The sequence below is a fragment of the Dipodomys merriami genome, unplaced genomic scaffold (assembly GCF_024711535.1).
Source record: "Dipodomys merriami isolate MVZ:Mamm:240054 unplaced genomic scaffold, mDipMer1.0.p SCAF_172, whole genome shotgun sequence".
Classification (NCBI taxonomy): Eukaryota; Metazoa; Chordata; class Mammalia; order Rodentia; family Heteromyidae; genus Dipodomys; species Dipodomys merriami.
The window spans coordinates 2,444,995-2,457,934 of NW_027203071.1; the positions used below are offsets into that span (position 1 = coordinate 2,444,995).

The following is a 12,940-nucleotide window of genomic DNA, read 5'->3' on the forward strand; positions in this document are numbered from 1 at the left end:
CAAGGGCTCACATCTGGTTAAACTCAGAATGAACACGCCTCACCAGGCTTGTGTCTGTGTGTTAAATTGTAACACAAACACGGCAGAAGATTTAAAGGGGAAAGGTTTCTCGTCTGTAAGAAAAAAAGGAAGTAGCTAGATGCCAGCAGCTCATACCTATACAAATTCCTCAGCTAAGGCTGAGTTCTAGAAGACTCAGCTAGGCAAATATGAGGCCTGAGCTCAAGCCCCAGTATTAACATGACAGGAAGGGAAGGCAGGGGACGTGAGAGACAGAAACCAATTCTTCCCTGAAATCCAACTTACCACAGTTTACTCACCATCTAGCAGCCAGTGTTGGCCGCTCCTGTTCTCCAGCTCTGACATCATTAGGCGTGTGATCACATGATCTGGAACCAAAAGACCTTTCTCCAAGTACTGCTTTGCCATGTCACCAACTTCTGTTTAGAGGAAAGGAAAAAGAAACATTCAAGATGATTTTCAGAAGAACTGTAGTACACACACATATATATAATCCCACCATTCAGGAGACTGAAGTAAGATGATTATAAGCTAAGGGTCAGCCTAGACTAAAGTTTCAGGTCAGCCTGAGCTATATAACTTTTGTAAAAATCGAGGCATAGCCAGGCTCCAGTGGCTCACACCCGTAATCCTAGCTACTCAGGGGGCTGAGATCTGAAGATAGCAGTTCAAGAAGCTGGACCAGGCAGAAAAGTATCCGTGAGACTCTTATCTCCAGTTAACCACCAGAAAACCAGAATTGGAGCTGTGGCTCAAAGTGGTAGAATGCTAGCCTTGAGCAAAAAAGCTCAAGGACAGGGTCTAGGCCCTGAGCCCAAGACCCATTACCAACCAAAAAAAAATTTTTTTAAGTACTCCAACTGGCTGGGAAGGTGGCTCAGTTGTAGTGTACTTGCCCCGCATGCATGAAGCCCCGGGTTTGATTCCTGAACACCACATAAACAGAAAAGGCTAGAAGTGGCACTGTGGCTCAAATGGTAGAGCACTCACCTTGAGCTGAAGAGCTGAGGGACAGTACCCAGGCCCAGAGTTCAAGCCCCACAACCAATAACAACAATAAATTACTTCAACTATATTCACCCTCATTCACCCTCTCACTGACATTCACTTCCAACAGAGCTTGTCTTAGTGTATATTAATTATGCCAAGGTGTTTCACCATGATATTCACATGTGCATATTACATTTAATGAAAATAGTTCTTTCTATTGCTCTCTTTTTTTGGTCCCTGAGTTGGATTTCTTTCTTTTTTTGGGGGGGGGTCAGTCATAGGGCTTGAACTCTGGGCCTGGGCACTGTCCCTGAGCCTTTCAGCTCAAGGCTAGCACTCTAACACTTGGGCCACAGTGCCACTTTCAGCTTTTTCTGTTTATGTGGTGCTGAGGAGTCGAACCCAGGGCTTCATGCATGCGAGGCAAGCACTCTACCACTAAGCAGCATTCCCAACTGATATAATACATTTCAGTATTATCCACCCTTCCATCTTTCTCTTTACAGACTCGTTCCCCTAATCCTTTCAAATATTCCTGTAGTTACAGTCAAATTCTGTGTGTGTGTGTGTGTGTGTGTGTGTGTGTGTGTGTGTGTGTGTGTGTTTAAAGTTTAGATTCTGCAAAAGGTTGAAAACATTCACTATTTGGTTTTTGGACCCTTGGCATATCTCATTCAACATGATGATCTCCAGTTCCAAAAGACATGACTTCATTTCTCTTTGTAACTGAGTAATCATCACTGGTATTTGTATGCCATAAGAACACACTATTTCTTTGCATGAGTTTCAATGGGAATACATAATACCCCCAATGACCCAGTTGTAAAAGCAGCTCAGCATTCTTTAATGGACTGGCAAGTTCATAAAAAGACAGGAATTTTTATTTCAAAACAAACAAAAAACTTTCAGTAAAAAACTGCTTCTATCTTAATTTAAAATAACAATTTCTTATACATAGAAACTGCCGTGAGCTCCACAGAACAAGTTTAAGTCTGCACTGTTTCTCAGAACTGAATATTTTCAGCAATGAAGCCCTCAGCTCTCCAGTGAACTGATAATGAAACATTAAGCACCACAGTCTCACAAGCCAGTTAAGTTCTCAAGGAAACTCAACACAGAGTTATAGAACTGGGGGAGGAAGGGGAGCTCAAGAATCAGCTCAAAACCATATGAGCAGATATTTGGGATCAGCCTTCTTCTACAGACTCAGTCTACATTCCTATCCCCAAAGGAAGGCACTGTACACAGGTTGTGAGGAGCTCTGGATCACTCAATTTCCACCACTGGACAAGGATCCCAAAACACAGGCTCAAGATGGGTGCACATGCCTGTAAACCCAGTGCTAAAGAGGATTAGGTAGCAAGATTGTCCTCTTTGAGGCCACCCTAGGCCACACAGCAAGATCTGACTTTAAAAAAAAAACAACAACAAATATCAGTGCCAAGAAAAACCCAACAGGCCCACACAAAGTATTAGTAGAGATGTAATGTGACATAGGCTCCACCTTACTGATAGATAAGGAAGCATCACTTACTGAAATTCCTGCATCTAAGAGCAGCAGTAACAACCATTCACTGAGTATATACTACACTCCAGCCATTACTCCCTAGGTACTTTAAGTGTTCTTCCATTCATTTAATTTTCCCCAAGAGCCTCATACTTTCAGATGTGACCTGATATTGCTGACAGCTTTGTGGAGACATAATCAACGTGCCAAATTCTCATTTTCTCAGTGTTGTATAGCTATCACCAGTCTGTACACCAGAAAGACTCTGTACCCATTAGCAGTCATTTCCCATCCCTTTCCCTACCAAGCACTGCCCTCCTTCAGCATTACTAATCTCCTTGCTGTCTTGGTTTATTGTGGACATTTCCTATAAATGGAATCATACAATATGTATGTGATCTTTTGTTTCTGGCTTATTTTACCTCACATAATATTTCCAAAGTTCATTCATACTGAATTACTACCCCTATTTCAATCCTTTTAATGGCTGGATAATATTACAATATATATATATATATATATATATATATATGCATGCTATACCACAGTTTATACATACATATATTAGTTGATGGACATTTGGGTTATTTCTCATTTTTCCTCTTTGGAGCAGCTGGAGTTCAAATCCAGGGCCTATCTCTAGACAAGCACTCTGCCACCAAGCTCCAGCTCTGTTTACACTGTCTATTATGCTAACATTCCAGTAGATGTTCACTTATAAGCTGTTATGTGAACCCCAGTTCCCTCAGGCAATGCTGTATGGTATACACCTAAAGCTAATCAATCAATGGTTTTGTCCTGTCTTACACTGCAATGATCAGGTCGACGCAAGAGATCTGGACTGTCTTCCCTATCCAAGTATAAAGTAGACACAAACCACCCTCATTTCCTAAGGCAAGCAATCATGCAAACTTTGCACTGTTTTCTAGGACTTCCATATTATATATGTATGTTACTTTACTTTCTGCTTCCCCCAACTAGAATGACTTGATGAGGGGGAAAAAATGAGTTATATCTAAGGTCTACATATAACTATCATCTTACACTCTGAAACTACTATAAGGAAAACTAAGGAAGATACAGGCACAGGTAATAATTTTCCAAAGGACTTCAATTGCTCATAAAACAAAAGCAAGAATAGACTGCATCAAACTGAAATGGCTACTGCATGGCGAAAGAAACAATTACAGAACCAAAATCCAGAATCAGCAGCCAAAGGCAGCTCATCCTTGCCTCTGAAGGAACTCATTAGAGCAGCAAACACCATGTCACGAAGCAGAGGCCCATTCTGAAAACTGGCTCTTCATCTGCCCTCACCAGTTGATATGAAAGAGAAGGCAGGATCATCAAGAGCCATTGCTACATGTTTTGATAAAATACATACCTGATCCAGTTCAAGCTACATTCTTAAAAAAAAAAAAAAGAATGCAAATACATTCCAGATGTGAGCCACCAGCACTTGACTTTCTTTTGTTTTTAAGTTGGCCTAGAGCTCTATGTAACAAGGCTAGCTTCAAATTCGCAATTCTTCACCTCAGCCTCCTTTGTGCTAGCATTATACACATGTACCACCTAGCAAAACTTAACATTTTAAGACAACACAGAATTTAAGATAATCTATTAAGTGGCCCAGCCTTCAAAATTCCAGCTTCCATAAACTGCTCAGAAAAAAAAAAGCAGATGTGGCACTGTGGTTCAGGTGATAGAGCACTAGCCTAGAATACAAAGGGACCCACGCCCCGAGTTCAAGCCCCAGGACAGGTTAAAAAAAAACTTCTTTGTAAGTTACTAAAATGGGCAATAAGTAAGTGACTCCTGCTTAGAAAATGCAAGAGAGCAAACACACACACACACACACACACACACACACACACACACACACACACACGTAGCACAAGTAGCATGAAATTCATTATACCATTACCCTAATTACACAGGGCAGTTTATACACTGCATAGAATACTCCAAATAGAAACATATGCAGAAGGATCCATGACTTCTGTGGGAAAGAAGGGGTGAGGGTGCGGGTGGGGCATGGTATATTATCCACTAACAGGAGCCTAAGAATCAGAGCCTATGGGATATGGGTCATTTGGGGGCTTAAATTCTCTCAGAAACACTCATTCAGTTGTTATCTATTGAGTATTTCTTTTATGCCAGAAACTCAACCAATGTAGTATGAAGACTGTGTCAGAGCTTTGAGCCTGAACACTGGGATTCGGTGTTAACCTACCACAAACTATCAATAGATATAAAAATTCATGAAAAATCTTTACATCAGACAAAAATAATAATAAAGTCAGAATTATTACAAGTGATAGAGAAGCCAACTAGCTCCCATGTAAATATCTTATGAAACAGAAATAGGTTACTGATCACAACTACACACAAAGGTGGTCAAATATTGAATCTGCCACCAAATTCACCTTTGACCACCACAGAGTTGTCCCTACAATGCAGGCAGGAGTTACAGCCAGCCAGTCAGGCTCACTTAGCCTCCTGACAAAGGAGTCTCCAGCAGCCTCTGAGGCTATGAAGTGGCCATCTGCCCCCTAAGAGAGGACCTTAGATTTTTCTCATCACAAACCAAGCAATCTCCATTTAAAATAACCTAGTGAAAGATTTGTTTTAAAAAAAGTGATAAGAAGTCAAGATAGTTGATTTGGGTCAGGTAAAATACAGTAGCCAGAACGCACAACGCAAATCTCACTAGACACTGATGGCTCACAACTGTAATCCTAGATAATCAGGAAGCTGAGATCTGCAAATCAAGGTTTGAAGCCAGCCTGAGCAGAAAATTCCATGAGATTCTTATCTCGAATTCATCAGCAAAATGCTGGAGGTCTGGCTCAAGTGGTAGAGAGCCAGCCTGGAATGGAAAACACCCAGTAAGAACACAAGACCCTGAGTTCAAGCCCCAAGATCAGCACCAAAAAAAAAAAACAAAACTCTTTTAGCATCAATGACTATTTGTAATTTCAATTATAAATTCAAAGGCAAATGAGGCCTTGATTTTATTTGTCCATTTGTCCTATCTTTCTCTGTCATATACTTTTGCCAAAAACCCAGAAAGTGACAATGTAAGGACAAGAATGACAAGTGTGTTTTGTAGAATAGACCAAAAAATAAAAATTAAAAACCCATTGTCCCTCACATCTTCACCATCCTCATTATCATTCTGCCTCTGATATAAAGCTCAAACCAATTTCTCCCTAAGGTTAGGCTTCAAAAGGTAGTACCTTCCTCCGAACACTCCCATTCCCCAAGATCCAGGGTGACAGTACCAGCCTGCAGCCAGTGCAGTGCTTAAAGCTGGCCCTTCTGATTGTGCCATACCCCTGCTGCCACATCCCACTTAGATGTGGATCCTGTCTCAATAGCATAGCTTCTCTCTCAGCCCACAGAGTCTAATCTCCCTCCTCTCCTTGCCTGGGGCCTCTTTTCCCTCCAGCTTACCCCCCACACTTGTCACCAGCCCTTTATTCTCCATGTTGTCTCTTCCATCACACAAGAGGAAATTGTGTCTGTCTTAGATACCATGGTCTCTGGTATATAAGGAACAAACAGGGTCTGAAAAAAAGCAGGTGTTCACACTGGGTATGGTGACACACTCCTTAATCTGAGCAATGAGAGAGAGGAGAACTACAAGTTCAAGACCAGTCTGGGCTATACAGCATAGAAATTTGTAGGCCAGCCTGAGCTACCTATGGAAACATTGTCTCTTGAAAATGCAGATACCCAACATGCATTTAAAGATTGATCATTCCTTCCTTCTAACCTCATTTACTCCCTCAGAGGATCAGGGATAATGGATCTTTTACAACTAAAGCTATAAATTCATGACAAAACCACAGAACCTATGTGTAAACTATTAGCCTATATTGTAGTTTCAAATTGTGGAGACGGATGTGGTGGCTCACATCTATAATCTTAGCTACTTAGAAGGCTAAGACCTAGAAGATCACAGTTCTAAGCCAGGTAGAGCAAAAACTTTTTAAGACTCCAATCTCAATAGAAAAAGCTAGACATGGCAGGCAACTCTCACCAGTAAAGGGAATCATAAAAAGGAGGATCAAGGTCTAGGCTAGCCCACACAAAAAGTGAGATCCCATCTCAAAACTAACCAGGGGAAAAGAAGGACTGGAAACATGGCTCAAGTGAAAGAGTACCTGCCTAGCAAGCCAAGAAGCCCTGAGTTTAAACCCCAGTACTTAGGTTTAAATTGGGACTTTTTCCATCCAGGACTTGTACCTTCTGTTCTGTTGCAAAGAGATATTTAAACAATTACAAACCTGGTGACAAAGAGATATTTAAACAATTACAAACTTGGTGACACATGCAGGGGTATGCGGACTGCCTAGGTACATAGTAAGTTTCAAGCCAGCCAGGCATAAACAGTGAGACACTCAACTCAAAAAATTAAAAAATAATTTGCTTGAATGCTGTGATGACAAGTAAAATCCATGGGCCTTGCTATTGCAGCTCAGTCATTCATTCAAAAATATTTACTGAGCCACGACTGTGCCAGGCTGAGCAAGTTTCCTGGGGATCATGGAAACCATGAATGTGCATCAGAAGTTCTCACTTATTTCTGGTGGTTCAGTCAGGCACCACACAGTGGACACCCTGGCCTGCTTTCAAAACAGTCATCTTGTAAAAAACACCCTCCCATCTTTTATAGGCACCACCCAAACAAAAATAACAAGGGCTTAATTCTGTTTTCTTGCCTAAAGTATCTGCCTGTTTATATGAAAGTCTAAAGCAGAGAAAAAATTAGTTTTATATTGAGGGATCGTATGTATGAAAAAACTGTAATTGCCACAAGGTTCAAGCTAGAGGGAAGGGGTGAAGTAAGAACATTTGAGGGTTTCATAAGTATTAGCAATAATTCTTAGGCCAGGTGGTGATGAGTGTCACTATCCTTTAGAACACAAGGACACACATATGCACGCACGCACACACACACACACACACACACACACACGCACACACACATATGCATAACCTCTTTTTATTCTCATCAAGTGATGGCAAATTGGATGCAGAAGACAGAGCCAGAATGCTCACGAGCAGCAAATTCCCAAGATGCCTGGCTAAGTCACAGAAACAGAAAACTTCAATGTTCTTTGCACTGCTCAAGTTAGAAAATGCTGAGAGACAGACCCTGGAAAGAGGCCCATTTCCTCACAATCTGCAAGTTCTGGAAGCATATAGCTGACTGTGGGGGCCTTGGGGAGGGGAGAAGTTAAGTTTAAGAAAAACTCTACTCACCTTACTAATCATCCTTCTCCAAACACTATTTTTGTGTGTGTGCGTATATGCCTGGAGTCTAAACTCAGGGCCTGAGAGATGTTCCTGAGCATTTCCCCTGAAGGCTGATGCTATACTACTTGAACCACAGCTCTACTTCCAGCTTTTTAGCGATTAACTGGAGATGAATCTCATAGACTTTCCTGACCAGGCTGGCTTTAAACTGAGATCCTCAGCTCTCAACTTCCTGAGTAGCTAGGTTTGCAAACATGAACCACTAGTGCCCAAATCCAACTATTAATATATACATGCATACTACCCACACACATACGCACACGCACGCACGCGCGCGCGCACACACACACACACACACACACACACGATATTTGATCAACAATGAACTATAGCTCTGTGATTCTGCAAACCAAGTTCTTCATCACCTCACCTCCTAGAATATTTTGGCACTGAGGTTGCTACTTGGAAAAGTATGTTTCCAAAAAATAATAATAATTCTATAAATTGTTTATCCTTGGTATCACTTTAAGAAATCCTTTCTAATAAGAACATTTTAAAAAATTATCTTGGTTAAAAAAAATAGATGTCAAAGTCCTTTAAAGGTAGAAATTATGGCAGAAGCTCCTAAATTTAGGACATCTTGGCACTTAACCTAAATGAGTCATCTCAGACACCCAGGATCCAGCCTTCAGTCAGTCTTGCTCAAAGCCAAACTGCCTTCCCCTTTATACCAAAAAAAATTAGTTTTAACTCACGCCCTGATGAAGACATTTCTCACTTGATGTATTGGTCAAGAACATAGAGTTCAGAGCCAGGCTTTCTGGGTTCAAATCCCAGTACTACCACTTAAAGGCCATTGTTTAAAACACAGAGAGTGTGTTTTTGCCTTAATCAAGGTTGTGTCTCAAGTTCCTTGTCTATAAAAATAAGAATGATACTATTTAGGTTTGTATATGATTATTATGTATTAAGGACTTTGGAGTGGTACCTCCATACACATTTTGTGCAAGGACATGGAGATAAGAAGAATTTGCTCCTGAGTATCAAGGTTTGTTCTGGGCAATGTATATACATGGGTCAGTGGTGGCAATTTCTCAATTTTTTAGAAGAGGAAACTGAAACACAGAAAAGTTAATAAGCAACTCAGTAAGTGACAAAGTGCCCAAAGTAACTCAGTAAGTAACAAGTGCTGGGCACTGCACTAGTAACTCATGCCTGTAGTCCTGGCTACTTAGGAGGTTGAGATCTGGAAGATCCCAGTTAGAAGGCAACCCAGGCAGAACAGTCTACCAGACCCCAACTCCAAAAAAAACCAAAAAAACATCAAAAAGCCAGGCTGGGAACATGGCTCAAGTGGTAGGAACACCAGTTAAGCAAGCAAGTCACGGAAGCACAAGGCTTTAAGTTCAAACCCTCATAATGTCAAACAAAGGGAGGGAGAGAGGGAAGAAAGGGAAGAAAGAGAAGAAAGGGAAGGAGGGAAGGAGGGAAGGAGGGAAGGAGAGAAGGAAGGAAGAAAGAAAGGAAGGGAGAAAGGAAGGAAGAAAGGAAGGAAGGAAGGAAGGAAGGAAGGAAGGAAGGAAGGAAGGAAGGAAGGAAGGAAGGAAGAACAAGTTGGGACTAGAACTCAAGCAGTCCCTGTACAAGTCCGTCCCATCCACACATTTCTAAAAGATGCTCACTCCCCCAGGCAGACTCATCTAGGCAGCAATAACACAGCATGGTAGACAAAACCTCGGCTGGTCCACACAAGTCCCACTTACCCTTCACCTACAAGCCTTCATGCCGGTAGCATCTTAAACCACCTGCAGTAGTCCTTGTTGAACAGGGTTGTTTACGACCCTCCGTGTCACATTATAAATCACCCTGAGGCCAGAGACAATTTTCACAATCAATAAAAACAGCTTGCCAGGTGTAGTAGTACAAGTCTGTAATCCTAGCTACTTGGGTGGCTGGAGTAGAACATCTCAAGTTTGAAACTGGGGATGTATTTCAGTGTGTGAGAGTTTGCCTAGCATGTAGGGCTCTGGGTTTGCTTTCTTTTTTTTTGGGGGGGGGGTCCGGTCGTGGGGCCTGAACTCTGGGCCTGGGCGCTGTACCTCAGCTCTTCAGCTCAAGGCTAGCACTCTAACCACTTGAGCCACAGCGCCACTTCTGGATTTTTGCTTATGTGGTGCTGAGGAATCGAACCCAGGGCATCAGGCTTGCAAGGCAAGCGCTCTACCACTGAGCCACCTTCCCAGCCCCTCTGGGTTTGCTTTCTAGTATAGCCTCCTCCATAACCCCCCAAAAGCCACTCAACTTGAGATGACTTAAACTTTAAACTCCATCCTACCATCCAGAAAACCCTCAGGTTATTAAATAAAACTTTTCTTGCCACACCCTGTACTATAACTATTGTATGGTTCCACAATTGATAGTCATGATTTGAAGGCAATTAAAATTCAGAAAAGCCTTCTCTTTCAGAGTAAGAATCAAGCATTATGCACAGCAGTGTCTTAAGTGCTATTTTATAATCTAATTCTTTTGGCAAGCCTTGAATAACTGGGGAAAATGGATTACTGAATTGAGCCAAATATCTATCACCTTGTTGACTATCCGAAAGGCCACTGAACACTTGTTGTCAGTGGTCCTCACAGAGACTGCTTTGGTCTATTCACAAGGATGTGAGCCCTCATTTCCACAGGTTGTACCTCAACTCTGACCTCTTACCAAGAAAGGATCACCAGCTACAAGTACCTGCTTGCTCTTCCTGGAGCTATCTGTCATTCTTAAACAGCCACAAATGTGCCTGAGTGGACTCTTAAGGATTTTATTATGACTCCCAAGTATTGTCCAATGGATGAAGTAGGAAGTCTAGTATTAGGAAATAACCATTTCTAAACAATATATAGTTACTCTATCTGAGAGTTAATACTGGATGACTCGAAACTAGATACTGGTCTTCAAACTGTTCCTTCTGGGAACCAGCATCCAGAAAAGCTTTAATCCAAGAGTTTCCTCATAAGGGGCTGGGAAGGTGGCTCAGTGGTAGAGTGCTTGCCTTGCATGCCTGAGGCCCTGGGTTCGATTCCCCAGCACCACATAAGCAAAAAGAAAAAAGCCGGAAGTGGCGCTGTGGCTCAAGTGGTAGAGCGCTAGCCTTGAGCTGAAGAGCTGAGGGACAGCACCCAGGCCCAGAGTTCAGGCCCCACGACCGGACCCCCCCAAAAAAAAGAGTTTCCTCATAAATAAGCTCAAGCCAACAAGGACTGGTAAGCTTTAAAAAACAAAAACAAAACCCACTTCCTTTTGGAGATGGGGTCTTGCTATTTAGCTCAGGCTGGCCTTAAACTTAGGATCCTCTTAGTTGCGCTTTCCTTGACTGCACAGTGCTTCTAAGCTTGTTCCAAAGCAGGTGGCAAAGACAGACTCACAGGCTATAAGGTAATGTTTAACTGAAACAAGACTGTAATCCTACTCTTCTTGTTCCTTTGGATATCACAAGAAAGACTAAGGGCTTCCTGGATCATTGGCCACATACCTCAATACCCTCTCGTTGCCATATAAGTTTAGCCTATAATATTTGGCTCATGTGGTGGTGGGAGAAGGATTATTGACATTTAACCAAAGAAAGTTATTTAGTTGATTATCCCCTAAACTCTTCAAGCATTATCCAGATTTATGTCTTGTGCAATTGTTTATCCAATAGGTCAAAACTAGGTTGAGGGTAGAAGCAACCTTTTCCATTGTATATTTGAACTCAAATTTATGCTAAACCCAAATGTTCATCTCTTTGTCACAAACTGGAGGGTTAAACACAAAAGAAATGTGTAATTTCTGCATCTTTCAAGGGGCAATCACTTTTTAAAATTATGTTTTAAAACTACCTCTAAGTAGTTTCACAAAGGGGTTGCAAGTCAACATATCAGTTTATGAGTACAATAACTCCTTAAATATCAGATGGCTCTGTAATGTGGCAGAGTCAAGTTAACACAAGGAATTCCCACTAAGTTTAGAATCTGGAGGACTCCAGGCACATGATCCTACTTCTAACTCTGCCCACAGGACAGACTTCATTTACCAGGGCGTAGGGTTTCCATGTCTGCATAAGAGAGTTGGCCCCTTCTACTTGTTACCTTCCAGGTAGTAATTTCAGTTCTGTGGACCTGGCTCTGAGGCTTTGTGCAAAGGAAGAGTCTGGACTGACCTCCAATGTGCCTCAAGCCGCACCAGCTTTCTTTCATCCAGATGTTCTTCTGAGGGACTTCAAAGGCTAAGGAGAGCCAGGCATCCTAGTTACACAAGAGACTGAGATCTGAGGATCTGAGTTCAGTTCAAAGCCAGTCCAGGCAGAAAAGTCTGTGAGACTCTTTATCTTCAATTAAACACATACAAAAAAAAGACAGAAGGGGAGCTGTGGCTCAAGTGGCAAAGCTCCAGCCTTGAGCAAAAAGCCCAGGGAGAATATGAGGTCTAGAGTTCAAGCTCTAGTACCAACACACATACCAAAAAAAAAGGTCAAGAAGAGCCCCCCATACTCCCCCCCTCCGCCCTCCCGCCACGCCACACCCACACCAACTGTACTTTCACAGGCAGCCAGGTCAGGACCGGAACTCAGGCCTGAATCACCTGCTGCTATCTGCCAGTGTTCTTCCTACCACGCTTTGCCTAGAGGAGTATGAGTCTGTCCTTGGCTAGGCCTCCCTCCCCTTTCCTCTGTGGTCAGACTCACTCAACTTTAACTCTGTACTCTGAGTCCAGAAATGTGTTGGCAAGTGGGTATGTTCCCATAATAGCCAAGAGACAACAGCCATGACTTTAGATTGGAAGGAATTAGAATGATCAAGAAAAAAGGTTAAGGGCTGGGAAGGTGGCTCAGTGGTAGAGCGCTTGCCTTGCATGCCTGAGGCCCTGGGTTCGATTCCTCAGCACCACATAAGCAAAAAGAAAAAAGCCGGAAGTGGCGCTGTGGCTCAAGTGGTAGAGTGCTAGCCTTGAGCTGAAGAGCTGAGGGACAGCGCCCAGGCCCCAGTGTTCAAGCCCCACGACTGGACCCAAAAAAAATTAAAAAAGAAAAAAGAAAAAAGGTTAACTCCAATATCCAACCTGAATCCAGAAGATTCTTTACTTCCCATCTACTAGCAGATCAATTATTTCATCCACCACGTTGATGTA

At 42.3% G+C, this 12,940-nt stretch overlaps 1 protein-coding gene across 4 annotated transcripts in view; it reads right to left on the reverse strand.

Moving 5' to 3' along the window:
- The window catches only part of Ak4 (adenylate kinase 4), a 70,783-nt gene that overhangs the window by 28,709 nt on the left and 29,134 nt on the right, over positions 1–12,940 (reverse strand). For all 4 annotated transcript variants that reach the window (XM_070025823.1, XM_070025825.1, XM_070025826.1 and 1 more), the window contains one exon: positions 321–440. In XM_070025823.1, the coding sequence (XP_069881924.1) occupies positions 321–440 (120 nt within the window). The remainder of the gene's footprint in view (positions 1–320; positions 441–12,940) is intronic.